Consider the following 18,988-nt stretch of genomic DNA (forward strand, 5'->3'; position numbering starts at 1 on the left):
CTGCCCCAGAAAGCCCCTGACGCACCAGGGTACTTGCTTTCAAAGCATGCATTCGTTTTCTGTTATCTGACACAAAACCAACGTTGCGTTCCGCGTTAGACTGCAAAAATTGTGTCCTTGAAACTCCTCTCTGTCCCAGCCAGAAGGAGGCAAGCAGCAGTCACCTAGGCTGAGTGCTCTGTTGCTCCTAAAGGGAAACTCGGGAGGGGAAAACAATGCACATACAAAACGAGGTTTTGTGAAGGGAAGTGAGTCAGGGTTGCCGGAAAAATATTTGCTTGCCAGTTTGATCACAAAGGAATCTCGAGCATTCTTCACATCGCTTCAGCAAGGCTGGCACAGCACTGTGGATTTGTTGCCGCAGGCTATTTAAGGTAAAACCCTACCATATTCATCCTCCAGCTATGTCAGTGCAAGTTACTCCCCCGAGCCCTGACAGCACAGCATCACTTTGCAAGGCATGCCCAGCTGTGCAAGGAGGCTACACTGTCTTATGTTAGAAAGCAAGTGTATGCCTAAATCCTTTTCAGGAGGGCAAGAAAGAACAGAGGAATTGCTAACGATCTTGAAGCAAGGATGGCAGAAGCAGGAAGCCTGAGCTTCCCAAGTTGGTTCATGCAACCTTCAGCGAGTCACCCAGTCTTTGTGTCTCAGTTTTCCCTCCTAATGCCTATCTAGGCACTTAACACATGCGCATACAGCTGACAGAAGGCTGGAAAACTCCTCCAGAAGGTAGCCAGGGAGAAATGTCAAAGCTAGAAAGCAGCAGTCAAAGACCTCCCGAAGATCTTTCAGATTATCACTGTTCTTTCAGTAGACACCGTGGCAGAGAGGGATCACCGCAGCTCAGCATGTTTTCCAAGTGCTGCTCTGGAAGCTATAGGCACCTGCGGCACTGTAATCTCAGGATGTGGGAGTGACTCAGCCTCCTGAATGCAGGACAAGGCAGGCAGCAGGATCTCAGGGGTGAAAGTGGCTTGGCCTTTAGGGAAAGGAAGGATCAGATGAGTCACAGCACTGTGTAACCTCCTACAGGACTCTTCTACAGTGGACTCATTACCACCTGAGGACAAGGCAGCGCTGGTTTTCGTGAACTGAAGAAGGCCAAACCCTATGCACCACAAACAGGCTTTGCAAGTGAAAGCCACTACTTGCTAGACCTCGTGCAAACCAGTCATCACCTCCCCAGCTCACGACTGCAGCCCGTGTAGGACCCTGGAGCTGGGCAGAGACCCTGGCACTGGGTGGCAGCCAAGAGCACCTCATTTAGCCCTTGTGCTTGACGGAGACCTGCTAGAAAGAGCCTTTCCCAGCTGCAACACCGTGGTAGGAATGGAGATGCTCGAGATCTGTGCTGGGATATTGCAAGCAGCCACAGTGCCACAACAGCCACAGGACTTCAGCAATTCACACCTGCAATGAGGCACTGCTGGTAATCAGCACTGAAAACACTACTGATGTAAAACACAGCACTACTGACATCCCCAGTTTGGGTCAGATTAAAGACGGGCATTAGAAAAATCATCTTCTATCTCCCATGGTCCTGGAGGTCTATGCCCAAGCAACCAGGAGCTAAACATTAAAATTATAGTCCTTTTAACACCTGAAACATTTTCCATCAGCATCAGAGTGCCCACATATTTTCATATTTAATCCTGCCAAATCATGTTTGTGATATATAAATTAATATATCAAGGATTTGTTATTGGAAGGGAAACCATTTGAAGCATTCAACAGCCCAACAAAAGAAAAGCAAGAAAAGCCTGATTGCTGTGATGAATAATGCATATTGCCTATGGTACTAATTAACCTTGTACTCCAGTAAGATATTATGGAACAATAAGGCTAATTTGAATGTGGCCCAACACTTTTCCCAATGGCATCTGGAAATCAGTCTTTGGAACATGTAAAATTTGAATTTGTTAAACCAGAAGCCTTTGCTCAATAAACTTTCAGAAAGAATATTTTTGTTTCTCTGTATTCACAGCCCACACTGTTTGCATGCCATACACAGTGCAAAACACAGAAGGGGGTTCCACAACCAGAAATGGTCTAGCTTAGCTTTCCACAGGCCCTCACCCATCTGCCAGCAGCATGCATGCAGTGACAGTGTGCCTCCGACTAAATCCCACAACATCTCTAAATCCGACTAAATCCCACAACAACAACGACTCAGTCGTCCTACAGACATAACTGCAGCATGACTGTTGCACAGCGTCGTTTCTCCTCGATCAGAGTGGCAAAACACTTCCAACAACCTTGCTGAAAACGAACACTGGAACTTTAAGCTAATGCTTTTATGCCTCCAACCTAAAAGCAAATGCCTCCACCTAAAAAACACTGACTCTAGTTTGGGCTGGTCTTGCTTTTCTTGTAAAATACTCACTTTCCTGTTAGGCCAAAGCTACACATGCTATTAGAGCAAACGCACATGCCACTTTAGAAGCACTGTGTTCTTACTCATGCGCACAGCGCACATAAAGTGCGGCAAACTACTTGCACGTACCGGCATGACGAAAGACACAGAAGGCACCATGCACAGGCATCTTGATAAACACCTTTTGTAAGAGCACACATTCAGCTTAAGTTTACTCAGTCATGGGATCAAGTTTTCAGATAGCACTGGCCAACTGCTTTATATACCAAGGTCTGATAGAGCATAGTCTTACGTTGGGGGGATGGGGGGGAGAACCAAACAAAAAACCAAACACAGCACCAGGCAAAAAACAGACTTTTTGGCCTGGGAATTGCTGGCAGGCCAAACCAAACCGTACCCTACAATGTTTTGGAAGAGCAGTGTCTGGCAGGGGGCACTGCTCCCCCATCTACCAGTGCACTTAACACTACATTTCAGAGCCAGTGTGTGACTTGCCGCCTTCACCATCAGGATGACACAGCTCTTGTCAATGCCATTAGCCACGCTCAGAGCTCAGTCAATAACAGACTCATCCAATCATTTCACTTGTCCCCAAGCACCAGATTTCCAGCTGGCAGTCATCCCACACACCAGAGTGAAAACCCCATGTAGCACACTAGCAAAAAAACACCAGGAGATAACTGACCTGACTGCTGAGTATTGTGTTAACTATACATCCCAGAGGCAAGGGCCCAAAGACAGACACCAACAATGAGGATGCCAAGTACAGAGCAGGAGTCAGATGAGCACACAGCACTACAGCAACAGCTTAGAGAAGGCTTCCTATGATGCACAAAGTCCTACAAGCAGGCTTGAAGGGCTGACATGCCATTTTAAACTGTAATAACAGTGAGGAGTGACTCAAAACTTCTTCCTTACTCTTTTCAATGGAGCACAGTGCAGAAACACATGGATGGACTTTTGCCTGTGTCCCCCTGCTTGAAATGAGAAAAAGACAACCAAAGAGCCAGAAACTCTCTGATATTTGGGAGGTTTGGAAGAGATCAGAATCAAATCATTTGCTGAGAAACAGGTCTGATCTGAGTTACATAAATTATCATGAACTGAATTTCTATCCTATAGGCTGTTGTGCTCTTCTGGCAGTCAGTGCAACACTTAAAGATTTAGGCCAGGAAATAATTCAGTTGTTAAGAATATATTATAAAGGATTATCATCTCCCTCCCACCAAAATCAGTGATAAAATACCCAGTAACTGCAGAAAGCACAAGATCACACTGCAACTCACTTCTGCCAGGCAACCTGCATCCGGATGTATTAGCCTGGCAGCACTACCCTACAGCAAGGGCTCCGAGTGCTATAGCTGCCAGGCTCACCAGCATGGGCACCAACAGGATGGTTTCTTCTCTCTCAGGTGCTAGCTAGACTCGATCTGGATCAAAATGCCTTTGCACATGAATGATCGACTACATCTCTCAACCATAAGCTTGTCTCTGCATCTGCCTGTGTGGGCCCGCACTGCTCTGACCCAAGCTGTGTCTACAGGCATTACCCCCATCTGAACTCCCCACTGCCAGCTTTGTCAGAGGATGCTACAGCTGTCACAACATGAGAGCAGGTCCTAACTGCCGTGATACTTCATTTGTCTGGGCAGCAGCACGCCTGGAAGGATGACTGCCCTGTTTTGGTGGAAGTATGCAAGACAATCAAGGCCAGCTAAGCAAACTAGTTTTGACATATTAAATCATGCTTGAACTGTGAGAGCAAAGAAAAATAATGTAAAAGCTCTTCTGGAAAAAAAAAAAAAAGGCTTTACAAATAATACGGGCCAGCCTTGTGCACAGGAAGGGGAGAAAAGCTTTTAACTGAGCTTGACTGAGGACTTTGGGTAGGCAGAGAGGGAAAGATTATTTTGCAAGACAGACACCTGCCTTTTTCTGCAGAGTTTTGTAGCCATTTCCATGCATTTCACTTCTAGGAAGAGTCTCTTGCCAACCACGTGCTCTGGCACTGAAAGAGCACCAAGTGCTCAGGCAAAAAGCAGCCCCAAAATCAGGAAGGGTGAAACCCCATCATCTGTACACCTACCTCTCACAGCATACTCATATGCATGCAAAAGCCCTGAGCAACATCTAACTTGGTACTGGAGGATCCTGTGTCTGGTTTTGCACAGTACTCTGTGAGCCTTTAGCTGTTTTTACCTTAGATCCCCTCTGCAGACACTTTGCTCTAGAGTTATTTTTCTGGAGAGATAACGCTCAATCTGCTGCGAATCAACCATTGCAATGCAGGAAATACCACCAGCACAGGGTCACAGGGCAGCCGTGGACTTTGGCAATTAACCATGGCACCACCCGGTCATCCTGAACCCTTTCCTCCCTGCTGTGGATTTCTTCCAGTAATTAACATGGCCAATTGCCTTGGATTTATACTAATAAAATGCTGGCTCCTGTCCCAAGATCCCATCATTGCTGGCACTTCTTGAACCTGCAAAAAGCCCCAGCAGTAATGAAGTCCATGGTCCTGGCTCTGTCATTGCCTGGTTTGCAGGCTATCTGCAAAGCAGATTGGAGCTGGGAAGCTGCAACCCACAGGCTGCTTCTGCTGAATACCAAATTAACACATTCCCCATGCTCATAGGGAGGAGCTTTTCCTTTGGCTCTGCAGTAATTAAATAGATTCCTTTCCAGGCAGCTTTCGAAGGCAACATTGTGACCTCTGTCACCATTGCAATGGGATGACAGACAGTGCAACTCAGTGTAAGACCTCTAATGCATTATTTGGGGAATTAGTACCATAGCAAAGCAACCCTTATGACCATGCAGGAGGCAGCCATTTCACTTGGTGGACAGTAACCATGACTCCAGAGTTCAATAAAGATCACATTGGCTCCCTAGGCAGGCTCACTTTATTCAAGTAATACTAGTCACACACGTGCAGAGGGACTGGAGAGTCTGTTGGGGCAGGGGATGCTTTTTCATCTATATGCAGAGGGTCTGGTACTTGATAATGCTGAGGCTTTGGCAGAAAAAGGGACCTTTGCGGAGAGGTGAACTCCTCACCACACTAAGCAGAGGCTCCAGCTGATGTGACAGTCCTGCTCAGAAAATGCACCTTGAGGCCAAACATTTTATTGAAGGAAAGCATCTAATTGAAGTACACATCTACCTGGAGATGAACGATATTACAAGGGGTTTAGGTTAGCGTAAGACCATAAAAAGAGCACATGGGATCAAGTACAGCACTAACACCCAGAGCCCTGGTTCAGGCTCTAGCCTCTGGCTGGCACCAAACGACTCCATCTCAGGCCCAAGGCTGCAATTTATTTAATGGGGAATAGTGACTCTGACCTTCTTCATAAAGTAGATCCTTCAATACCCAACAGAGAAAAGCCCTTTGTAGGACCTATAAATGTTTTTAAGAGTCTGTATTGACTATTTCTTTCCTCACACTGGAACAGTCACATCTGAAGTACCAGCAAAACTACTCACAAGCCACTCTCAAAGCCTACCATGAGGACTTGACTCAAGATACACCACCAAGTCTCACTGCAAGAATGGGTCATGTCCCAAGCCAGCACTGCCTCCCATGCCACACTGGCCAGGCAGAGCTGCCGTGGGCTGTGCAAGGGTGCCAGGCTGACAATGCAGATAAAGATGCTCTGCTGATGCGTATCGTCTCCCACCCACCTTGCTTCCAGGAACACAACCTGGGGCAGCACAGTGACGCATGCAGGAAGCAACAGTCTCATTACACACACACACCCCCCCCAGTGAATTTGTCCTGATAATGCCACTGAGCTGCAGCTCTTAGAGGTTGGATTTTGCAGGGGGGAGGGAAATTTCCTTGGCCTTCACCTGATTGACTATCATTTACAGTGAGAAGTTGCCATCTTAAATCACAGGTTTTTTTTTTAAAGACATACATTTATAAAAATACAGGTATATGAAAGTAGTAAGGTTACATCTACAAGCCTGGCATTGTCTCTTTTGTCTTTTTCTTTATTCTGTTTTGGGTGTGTATGGTTTGGGATTTATAAAACACCTAGGCTCACTCTTCAAGTTCATTCCAGTATTAACAACCTCATAGCCACCCTGAGGGAAATAAAAAATGGAAGCACTTCAGTACCATGCTCAATACAACCTTAACCATATATTGTTTGTGGGTGCGATTCTGTCTAAACTAGATTAACTTCTTCAGTGATAGAAAATGAGCAAAATTCGAGCAAAATAAATGGGCATCTCTGTTTACACAAAGAGCAGACATCTGTGTTGCAGTCTTTGCTCTTATTGAATCCTACTGAACACTTACCTTAATACAGTATACGAGTTTATCCAGCTAAAGAAATGAAATAAAATATAAGCTGCCAATCTGTTCATACAAGGCACAATTGTAACCTCCTTATGCGGAGCCTGGTTTTCAACCTCAATGTTAACCCAAAGCAAGTTAAAATGGTCAAGACGTAAAGCATGAAGAGAGAAAAGCTTATTATTGAAATGTCAACACATCATTAACTACTACTAAGTGTTTCTAAATGAGAAACACAGAATTGAAAACCTGAATTATGAACAAAACACAATAGTACAACTGCATTTTAATACCCTACATAAATTAGTTGGAATGGAGGTTCTGACAAATGAGCTCTGGAAGACTCTTGACAGTTTGAGAGGTTGCAGCCACCCTTCTGCTGAAGATCACCATCCAGGGATAGTGCCCATGTCTTAATTGCCCCCAGGCCAGGGCATCAAGGCAAGCCCTCCATTGGTCACATCAGCTCACGGGCAGACTAGCCAGTTCTGCAGAGCCAGCAGCAGCTTCCAGCAACAGGGCAAGAGTGGGCAGCTGGGGACAGCCATATCTTAAATCAAGGCCATTACATTCACTGCCTTGCCAACCAGCATTCATATACTTTATCCTTACTATTTCTCCAAACTCCTTAATTGTTTCTAAAAACCAGAATTAATAAGCAAGCTGTTTCAAAGCAATTCAAAGCAAAGGCAGCAAAGGAACCTAATGGCACCATGGTGTCCTGGTTTCAGCTGGGATATAGTTAATTTTCTTCATAGTAGCTAGTATGGGGCTATGTTTTGGATTTCTGTTGAAAAGTGTTGATAATGTGAAGATGTTTAAGCAGTCCTTACACAGAGTCGATGACTTTTCCAGCTCCCCGTGCTCTGCCGGGTGCACAAGAAGCTGGGAGGGGACACAGCTGGGACAGCTGATCTAAACCGACCAACGGGATATTCCATAGCACATGGCGTCATGCTCCGCATATACAGCTGGGGGAGGAAGGAAGGGGAAAATGTCTGGAGCGATGGTGTTTGTCTTCCCAAGTAACCGTTACGCGTGATGGAGCCCTGCTTTCCTGGAGATGGCTGAATGCCTGCCTGCCCATGGTAAGGAGTAAATGAATTCCTTGTTTTGCTTTGCTTGTGTGCGTGGCTTTATTCCTTGTTTTACTTTGCTTGCACGCATGGCTTTTGCTTTACCTATTAAACTGTCTTTATCTCAACACAGGAGTTCTCACTTTTACTCTTCTGATTCTCTCCCCCATCCCACCGGGGGAGTGAGCGAGCAGCTGTGTGGGGCTTAGTTGTTGACTGTGGCTAAACCACGACACATGGCTAACACTCCTTTACTCCTGTAATATCTCTCCCATTCCATAATTTAAGAAATTCCCTAAGCTACAAATGAATACCCTATATTCAAGAATGCTAAAACCAAAGTCGGTATTCAAGTAAATATCAGCTAGTTATCTAGGACCAGACTCAAAAGCATACCTTAAGATCTGCCCCAAAATATCTTACGGCTAAGAAACAAAGATGACCTTCACAGTTTACACTTTCAGAGCTATTTCAATAAAATATTATTTGCACTGCACGATCTATACTTTGTGAAGGGAATAAAGTACTCCTTAACTGTCCTTCTGGAAGGTGACTGCACAGCAGCCACACTGCAAAGAACAGTAAGGTCAAAGTAATGGCCTAAAAGCATCACTATGGACTGAGCAAAGATCTTCAGAGTCATCAGGGTTACAAGCATACAAGGTAGTGCAGAAGGTTACAACTCATTAGCAAAGCACAATATATTGTGCATATATGGGTACCGTACCTCATATAAGGGCAAATGCACATGCAAAATAAAACAAAAGAAGAGAGTAATATTTAATCAGTCCTGCCGCAACACAGTTTTGATCTGTGGAAAACATTTCCCCGTTCTTGTTAATTACTTCAGCTGCAGAACACAACACCTAAATACATACATGCACGTACCTCTCTACAGAATAAAACCCATTTCCCCTCCAGTGACAATTGTCTTTTGCTGAAGTGTAGCATTCAAGGGATTTTCTTTACATTTGAAAAGATAATACACACTGTATGGCCAAAAATTCAGCTATTCTGACACTGGTTGGTTTTATGCCTAATTAAAATTAACTAGGCACTTCAGCTCATAATTATATAAACACCTACCATGCTATACTCCCAGTCAATTTGGTTTTAATCAGAAAAATGCATGAGAAGTATGAATGATGGGCAAAGAACTCCCTAGAGGGGCAACTGTATTTCCAAATTCAGTATTTTCCATATACTGAGTATTTCCATCAATGTTTTTCTTGCCATGTAATCACCTCCCAGTAGAACAATTAAAAAGGGGTTGGGTGGTGTGTATATATATATTTTTTATTATTTTTTTAAATCCATGGACTTTGCTTGCTTTCTACTCCAGCACAATGGTAAAAGCATGCTTGCCTTATCCACCTGAGTCCCAGCTGGGAAGTCTCCCACAAGGCAGGCAGGATTTAGCAGTCCACTGTCTTTCTAGCATCTGTAACAAGGAGTTTAGAGCAAGAATTCAGCTGACCTGAGGTGGAGAGGCACGCACACGAGTTGTGGAGGGGATTGAAGAAAAGTTGCCCCCCTCCTGTGCCTACATCAGATGCAAAACCAAGAACACTGGCTGCTTCGGAGCAAACACCCAAGCTCTAAAATAAGGTTACCTGTGCAGCAGCACGTTTCCATTTCCTAGAAATAAGGGAACAGGGAAGGCAGCAGCTGAGCTGCAGCACTGTCACCCGAGGAAACCAGGCTCAGTGAATTTGTTTAAAGTACATGGTGGGGTTTATTGTGGTATCAACTATGTGTTTTATTCAGAAGTCAGGCCTCTAGGATAGCTGCTATACAGACACAGAAACAGGACAGTCATCAAGCATGGCTCTGCCATCACCACCTTTGCAAGCCCTCAGTTGCCTCCCAACACTCCACAGACAGTGCCTTCTGCTACCCACCAGCCGAAGGTCACTACCTCTGCCTGCCTGCTCCTGCACTGTTGCAAAAAGCCAACTGCCTCCGAATATCCTCCAATAGCTGATCAACAGGGGGGCAATCACCGCTCTGGAAAGTGCCTTCAAACCTCTGCACTGATTGCACCGTTCTTGGAGGAAGATGAGTAACTCTGCTTCACCCCCAATCAGCCAGCAATAAAAATCATCCAGGAACTGATTTGGCAGGTAAACTTCTGATCTACGCAAGCTAGCTACATATGTCAATTAGTTTTAATTATATCCAGAATAAAAGACCTGTGAACATGAGGTTTTTCCTGCAGCATTTATTTTCTGTAAGAAATTATAATTTCTCTTGGCAAGAGCTCAGCTGAATCGCAACACAAGTAATGAACAATCAGCAAAAATAAATATTGTTTTGTAAATGCATTGAGGTATGTTCAAAGTTGATTAGGGGAAGAATAATCAAACAAACATCAATATTTAACACAGCAGAAGCTTGAACATTCTGGAGTTGTTTTATAAAAAAAAATTCTAAGTATTTCTTCTGGCAGCATTTCCTTTCTAAAACCAGAAGACCATACCAAAACTCACCCTCCCTCCAACCCTCAGTTTCAAAGTTCTTCCTCAGAAGGCAAGGGTGAAGAAAGATTTCATTGAGTTTTCCCCATTATTCTGTCCACCTCTAACATCTGTAAATTTGTCCATACCTTTATAGCTGGCTAAAACCAGCTGTACTCCTCTTGATATGTCTTCAAGTTACAGCATGCACCAATTCTTGGAAAGGAGAACCTCCTGAAATCATTACTCACCTTTTCAGCTTGACTCTTATTCAGCGCAGCTGGGGGGGTGTGTGGTGTGTGTTTGGTGTGGTTTTGTTTTGTTTTGTTCTGGTTTTTAAACTCAAATATTACTTTGTGATTCAGCTCTAAAAGCAGCTGAAAAAGTATCAGGGTCTGTAGGTCAGTTACATCTCAGTTACCACTCTGCAGACCCCAAGTCACTAGCAGAACTTCACCACTGCAAGTTTATTTTGGCCTCATCTGCCTAACATGTCAACAACCCCTCCCATCCAGCAGCATGGGCTCCAAAGCCTTTGAAGGCACAAAAATAAGCACTTCTTGCTTCTCACTAAGAACATATTGGGCTGAAGGTGAGGATGAATACAAAGAGAAGTGCCAGAAGGTGCCCTTTTCACAGTGACTATTAATTTCCTACACAAACCCCAGTGGAAAGCCCTGCTGTATACAGTAAGCAACTAAAATTCAAGTTACAATAAAATTCACTTATGCCAGTGCAGGAAGAAGGAAAGCATAGACTGGGGCAGATAAGAAATTGTTTTGCCAAACCCCTGAATGGGTAAAGACAGAGACTTCAGGGCTGCTACATCAAGTTTTACAGCATTTTAGGATCTGGCCCTCAACTTTGGTTGAATACTGCCTGCTAAGGAGACCACCATTAGGAGACTTGAAATTAGCCAAACAGACTTGAAATTGGGCATTTTCCAGCTAGTGAAAATGCTTAGGAACATCTCCTCAAGGGCCCATTCAGACAGCACTGACTGAACCAAGGCAAAGCGAATAACCATTGGTCCTTTAGTGGCATCAAATCACCGCTTTGGAAACCAGCGTAGAAATTCACAGACTGCCTCACAACTGCTTTCATTTCTCTTATTAACTAGTACAGGAATTTATTCTTATGAATAATGAACTTCAATACTGGTCCTTTATAAACATGTCTCAAAACAGTCACAATTTACCTCTAGCTGTCCCATAGCAGTTGCTGATAAATGGGCCATGTTGTCAAAGGAGGTGTGAAAATCCAAGCAGTTTGGGTTCTTTGCAGCAACGACTACCTAGCTGCCTATATTAATTGAGAGAGCGAGCACATTATATACGGAGATTAGACCATGCCATATTTACAACCTCAGCATTCCCAGCGAGAGAAATTGTTCAGCTGTTACTGTCAGTGCCTTCTTCAAACAGGAACCCTGCTGACAAGATGATGAATTCAGAACATCGTTGCCAATTAATGATTTGTAGGCAGAAGGGATTTCAATAGTTCCCATATGTTCATGAGGGTGACTGGGATTTACATCACCTCTAATAAGAGAGTGTAGTCTGCTCTGTCCAGACCTGACACTAGAGCTTGGAAAATGTCATCCGTGCAGGAGAAATTGTAAGAAACAAAGCCAGGCTCCTCTGGGTTGAAAACGTTCCCCAAGCATAGTCACTAATAACCTGCTTACGCCTAAGTGAAAGCAAGCGGGCAGACCGCTTGCAAGATGCACTTAAGTGACTTACAAACCAAAGGTCAGAAGTTATTTAGGTGTTTGTCAAAGTTCCACCACAGGGTTCCAAGACCACCATTGTGTGAGTCAGGAGCAAAGAGAGCATTTCCTAAACACCAGTCAGGCTGGTCTTCAGCGGGGGAAGCATCTACAACCACATAGGACCTTTCTTAGTGTTTCTTATTCTGCTTAGGGGCTGCAAAGTTTAAGTTAACTGTTCTAGAAAAAAATCTCATCCTTGTGAATGTAACAACATCCAAAACAGAAAGCATTTTACTCACACAGGATATCAGCATGAACTCCATACAACCTGAATGCAGACCTCCTAAATGGCCTAAGGCTGAATGTCTCCTATTGACGGAGCATCTTTGAGCCAACCAGCAGGAAATGCTTGGCACTATGACCTGAGTTAAACACAGGACATCCAAATGGGGCCCTCAAACAGACTTTGCCGTAGGGACTCGGAGCCAAACATCCCATTGATTTGGTGATGGAATTTAGGGCTTTCCTACAAAAGAATTATGGGCTTTAACAGCTCTAGAACAATTGAAGTGATATACTTCACCTAGAGCCTGCTCCCTTGGCAGGAGTTTAAGAGTAGTTTATGTGGGTATGCCGTACGACAGAAGGGCAAGGGTACATCGCCACAAAGCATCTTTAGATTTCCAAACTATGACCACAGTCCTACCCAAACCAGTCATAAGTTGTGGGGCCAGATGCTGTCCTCTTAACTGACTAAAAAACAAATTTAAAAAAAACCAATCCACACTCCAGATTGCTCTCAGCACTACCAGAGATCCAGCTGCTCTACAGGCACAGTAAGCTCTTCAAAGACACTCTCAGGTTTCCAGTTAAAACCAGTCCGGTTCTTTGGTTTGGGGTTTTTTGATGTCTTGATTTTTGTTTGGTTTTGAGATCTTTAACAGTGGCAGGATTTGAAAGATGTCTAATGTATGTACCCCTTTCCTCCAAAGATTCTTACGGGTGACTGAAGTCAGTGTCTAGACATAGCACCCAACCAATGAGCACTGTTCTGGGACATGGTATTTTTAACCGTAGTGAAGCAGATCCTTGCTGATCTATCTGACCCACATCCCTTATCTGAGACAGTCTAGATGTCCTCAGCTTGGGTTAATGCTGATCTTAGCTCCCCTTGTGCAGTATCAAACATCAAGTCTGACTCTTCTTCCCTCCTAAACATGACAAGTATCTTTTTTAGCGTAGGAAAAGCAAAACCAACTTGGATTTTGCTGTATTGATTACATCTGCAGAAAAAGACGACTATCCTGGTCAAAAAGCACACTCCATGTGTTGTTTACTAAAGGTTTCTCCAAAAATCAAACATAAATATATTTTCTAAGTCAACCCTTGAAGAGACTTGAACTATGTAATCTTCAGGGGCACAGTGTATGACCAAGGACTAAAAGATCAAGGCCACAGTTTGCTTTGGATATACGCAGATCTACCCTTTGCACCAACACTACAAACATCAATAACGTGTCTGGAGTGAGGTGAAGAGAAAATGCAACACGGATTTTGGTTGGAGCAGAATCCCTCTGCCTTCCCCACAGGTTATCTATTACTAAGTGGCTGCAAGCACAGGCAATTAAGATGGGACTGATGACCGACATATAATTTTGCAAAAAGCAAACTATACTGAAATTTTTCTTTCCCTTTCTCTTTTAATGCCCAAATAGGTTTTAAACTACCTGTTACATATTTACAATGGAAGGGCAATTTTATAAACAAGCACATAATACAGAAAACCATAAAATGAGATTACACATTCTTAGAATATGTTGCACTTCAAAAGTATTCTTTTTTAGGTATTGAGCTTCAGATACCCTAGATCGCTTGTACAAGGCCGCTGATGACTGAGGAGGCCTATGCTAACCAGCAACTCAGGAACCTCAGCCAGCTACTTGTGTGAAGACTTCAGCAAATACGGAAGCATTTTTGTCAGCGGGGCTTTAGTTTGAACTCTGAACAGCTGAGCAGCTTTGTATTAAACTATTTACCAAGGAGGAAAATCAACACACACCACACCAAATTCCCACCCTGCCCCACAGAGTGATAAAGAGAAAAGAACATACCCCTTTAAATACAAAACAAAAACACATCTTGCATAGGGAGATTAACATCAAACATTCCCTGGTACACCCCAGAAAAATGAAACCAAGTTTCTAAAAATCATAAGGAAACCCCGAAATTGAGGAGAACTAACATAAAGCTTTAAATAACATATAAGACTGCAGTCAGCTCATGGACCCAACAGTACAGTGCTTCAAAGGTAATAGCGGCATGCCAGATTCTCCTTGTCCACAGACCTGTACGCACCAGAAGGACTCATACATAGGTGTCAAGTCCCACCACACCCAGCCAAGGCCTCTCTCCATGCTGTCACAGTCATTCGAAGGACCTCAGTGGAAGTGAGAACCTGACCTACCATTGTCAACTCAACCAGACATGAAGTACATGGAAAAGACGACAGCCAAGACCACAGATCACCTCAGCAGCCTCAGCACAGCACCCTCCTGCAGATCCTTACCTTGGCAGGTGTTGTTCTTCTCCTCGTACCCTGCCTTGCACAAGCACTTCCCGATGGGCACCAGCCATTCCCCCTCAGCACTGCAGTGCATCTTCGGCGCCTCCTCAGTCACTGAGTGGTTGACACAGACACCTGACACCTCTAGCAGCTGTGAGGAATCCGCTCCTGTGATGGTGTCAGGAAAGCGGGCCAGGTTGCGGATCACGGATGGGCATTTCTTGTAGTACACGCGCACCGATACTAGGGCGATGCAGGCACCCACATCCTGGAAAGCGAGGTAAAATCCCTTTTTCGTTAGGGGTCCGACATCTCTTACCTCTGTGTTTAGCTTCATAACTCTGTCACCGAGGTCCAACTCTGTGAAGCTCTCATCAGCAGCAATGGTATCGATCTTGATATACTGGTTTTCTTTGATGTTCCTCCCATCTTCATCATCTGATTCAAAGTAATACATGTTAAAAGTCTCTTTGCAAGTCCCAAGTCCTCCTGGAAGGCTGTTACAGTCCCTCAGGGTGAATTTGAGCTCAATGAAGATGCGGGATGCCCCTTCATTAGAGATCCAGCTGGTCAGAAGCCAGTTGTTCTGATTCTGTTCCATTACCTTGCATACTTGGTATGTGTGTATTGGAGCATAGTTTTCATCCACCTCACCAATTTCTTCCCACTGTATAAAAAGGAAAAGTATTACTTTTTAAAAAGTTACAGCTCCCGCAAAATTTTTGCTTTCCCATCTAAGAGCACCTTGGGCATCAGAGGTTCAGGAGAACTTTTAGGGGGAAAAATGTTTTAAATGGAAAAGTTTTCCATACTGGAGGCTTGGTAAATTCCTGATAAAGTCAGATAAAAGACCCTTTAGGAATATAAAAGGATGCTAGCTAAAACCTTTTGTCTAAAACCCATTTTCGAAGTGGGCAAAGATACTGCTGGGTTTGTCCACTAGTACTTTGTTAGGGAACAAAACAAAAGCAGATGGGGCCATGGTTTGGCCTTTCTCAATTCATCCACATGGTGGGGGGAGGAAGCTATTTACGGTCCGGCTGCCCCCACTCCCCCAGGCTCCTTTCTACCAAACCCTCAAATCACTGCCCAACACAATGAGGATGACATTTCTCAAAGCTATTCTCTCCCACCAGACAGCCTGCCAGAAAATCAGCAGAGTGATATATGGAATAAATGGGCCTTTGCTCTCCCCAAGAGTGCTAGTCAGAGGAGTTCCTGCTTATTCAAAGAGAAGATTACTTCCAATAAATGTTACAGGTATCTCAGACCAGTTTTAGCAAGCAGGGATGTGTACAGATGGCCACAAGGTACCCAGTGTAACTCCATGCAACATTTATGGAGCACCTAATGTGCATTTCTTTCAGAGAACTGACATTTGCAGTGACTGTGATGTTACACTAATATCATTAGTAATGCAAGGTCCTGCATCTGGGTCAGGGCAACCCCCAATATCAATACAGGCTGGAGGACAAAGAGGTTGAGAGTAGCCCTACAGAGGAAGACTTGGGGTTACTGGTGGACAAGAAGCTGGACATGAGCCAAAAATGTGCGCTCCCAGCCCAGACAGACAGTCGTATACTGGGCTGCATGAAAAGAAGCGTGGCCAGCAGGTCAAGGGAGGTGATTCTGCCCCTCTACTCTGCTCTGGTGAGACCCCATCTGCAATGCTGTGTCCAGCTCTGGGGTCCTCAGCACAAGAGGGACATGGAGCTGTTGGAGCAGGTCCAGAGGAGGCCACAACAATGATCAGAGGGCTGGAGCACCTCTCCTACAAGAACAGGCTGGGAGAGTTGGGGTTTTTCAGCCTGGAGAAGAAAAGGCTACGGACAGACGTTATTGCGGCCTTTCACCACTTAAAGGGGGACTATAGGAAAGACGGGGGCAACCTCTTTAGCAAGGCCTGTTGTGACAGGACAAGGGGTAATGGTTTTAAACTAAAGGAGGGTAGATTTAGCCTGGATATAAGGAAACAATTTTTTACAATGAGGGTGATGAAACACTGGCACAGGTTGCCCAGAGAGGTGGTAGATGCCCGTCCCTAGAGACATTCAAGGTCAGGCTGGAAGGGGCTCTGAGCAACCTGATCTAGTTAAAGATGTCCCTGCTCAATGCAGGGGTGTTGGACTAGATGGCCTCTAAAGGTCCCTTCCAACCCAAAGCATTCTATGACTCTTTGATCATTAACTTGAAGGCATATCGAAAAATACCACTTTTCTTTTTTAATACTTGCCAGATCAATTTTCAAAGACCCAACCATGATGCTCTCCAGAGTTGCAAAATTAAGCTCATTTCCACTGCTGCTCCAGAAGTTGTATTAGGGGTAGTGAGTATAAGAGTTCATTTGTTCAAAAACTAAATCCAGTGATTCAGATGTTTGCTTTCATGTACTGAGAGCACTATACATCATGAGAAGGAAGGACCAAGCATAAATACATGAACTGAGCTAGAATCTAATCTCAGCTGCAAGAAATGGCACATGACCTAACATTTAAGGCTTTAGGATGTGCCGCATTTCCAGTACCGCACCCCGGATCTGAGCAAGTCAGGCCATCATCACCTGCCGTCAAACCTAAAGCAAATCAAAGAGCAAGAGGAAAGGGAGGTGCTAATGAGCTAAGGCTGCTGATCTCTGTACAATCCTCAAGGGAAAGCCACCCAGATTATATCAGAGCAGCCGCTATTGTACAGGATCTCTCCTCTGACATCTAATCCCATCTTCTCTCCTATCTGCATGTAGGAACGCACCATTCCTTTCTCTTCGGCTGGGTCTGCCTCCCCCCAGAAACTGCAGGCAGCCTGCCACCCTTCTGCTTTTACATCCCTCCATGAGAAGCGAATGGGGGTAAGAGCCCCTGCACCTTCTGCCTAGTCCCAACTTCCCAATCACTATAGATGTCTGACAAGTACTTCAACCAACAAAGGAATACGAACTAGAGGATGAAATGCAGCTAGTGAAAAGGAAAACTCACCACATTAAAGAGACAACATCTAGCTGAAAATACTGGCATGAAAAAAATTAAGTACAGCTGAAATATTGTGTAATATTATAATTCCTCTCTGCAGCACATATTTTTGAGATATAAATCAACCCCATCTGCAGGATTAAAACAAAAATGCAAGCATTAATTTGGTGCTAAATGTTTTCTCTACATCTTTAATAGCCCTAAGAAGGAAAACACAAACGCATTTGAATGGCCTGATGTTAAATCATTTATAGAAGACCTATTTCTGAAACAGAAATTTCCAGTACACTACTGCTGACGAGTTAACAGAAGCTCAAGACTGCACTCTGCTCCATCAATAGGAAGCATGCAATTCATGCAGGCTGTCTGCCTATGGAAAGGCCAAAGATATCGCACATCTAACTAAAAATATAAAAGCTAAAAAAGCATTCAGTGGAGCAGCCTTGGGTTAAACGGACAATTTTAAAACACATTCACCAGCTGTCTGCTACTCAGGCTTGCTTCTAATCTCTGGGATTCCAGGACTGCAATTTGCTACCGCAGCATAGTGAAAGGCTGCTGCCCCAAAAACAAATACTGACAGCAGGGATGAAAATTTCACAGCTTTTGTTTATTTGGTTTGGTTTTTTTTTTCTTTTGCACAGAGAATTTTTGTTACTAGTCTTCAGTAACCCTCTCTGCTTAGCAGCCACTAAAGGTGGCATGGAAATTTCAAGCCTCTTTCCTAATTCCACATGTCCTAGCACTGCTAAAATAGAAATCAGGCATTTAACAAAATCCTAGGAGTCTTAAGAGGAAAAGGAAGCATGATAGCATTAAGCAAAGGGGTTCTTAAGACTTACCTGGAACCTTCCCAGCAGGGCTCCCTCCCTCCAAGGACTATGCAACCTGCCTCTGTTCCCACTACCTATTTCACAGGCTCCCTGGTACAAGAAGCCTCATGGTCTCCCGTCTCATTTTCCACCCCACCATGTGGAGCTCTGCAACATATGCATGTTAATTCAGGTATCTGTGGGCACAAAGATGCAAAACTGGAAAAGGACTTATGCATTTCCACCTGTATTTCTTTTGGAGAAAGGTAAACCCAGTACAGATCTCAGATCCCAGGCTTTGCATGTGTGGAAACATCTGACACATTCCACAGATTTTGCCCACGGACAGCCAAGGGTAATTTTACACCAAAATCCTGCTGTCAAACCCAGCACGAGCACACACTGGGAGAGAGGAGAGCATGGCATGGGGCTATGCAATCCCTATGCCAAATTAAAAGGGGAGACCTGCCACCCTTCCAGAAAGGCAGACCAGCCCAGCATTCAGCTCTGTGCTGTTCATCCTGCCTTTCATCCTGGTAATATTTGGGCAGTCTCTTCGATTTCCTTTTATGCATCTGATGTTAAGACCTGGCTGCCAATCAATAGGCTCCAGCTCAGCTTCCCCACACATGTTCTCTCCCGCTACTCCACCTAATCTCATAACCTGCTCCTTTCCTCCCTTTGCCGCTCTCCTCCCATCACAAAACCCAAAAACTTGCGT

At 44.4% G+C, this 18,988-nt stretch overlaps 1 protein-coding gene across 13 annotated transcripts in view; it reads right to left on the reverse strand.

The window, feature by feature from the left end:
• Positions 1–18,988, reverse strand: part of EPHA5 (EPH receptor A5) — a 195,777-nt gene that overhangs the window by 140,442 nt on the left and 36,347 nt on the right. For all 13 annotated transcript variants that reach the window (XM_075090578.1, XM_075090590.1, XM_075090588.1 and 10 more), the window contains exon 3: positions 14,493–15,156. In XM_075090578.1, the coding sequence (XP_074946679.1) occupies positions 14,493–15,156 (664 nt within the window). The remainder of the gene's footprint in view (positions 1–14,492; positions 15,157–18,988) is intronic.

Source organism: Phalacrocorax aristotelis, chromosome 4 (assembly GCF_949628215.1).
Source record: "Phalacrocorax aristotelis chromosome 4, bGulAri2.1, whole genome shotgun sequence".
Classification (NCBI taxonomy): Eukaryota; Metazoa; Chordata; class Aves; order Suliformes; family Phalacrocoracidae; genus Phalacrocorax; species Phalacrocorax aristotelis.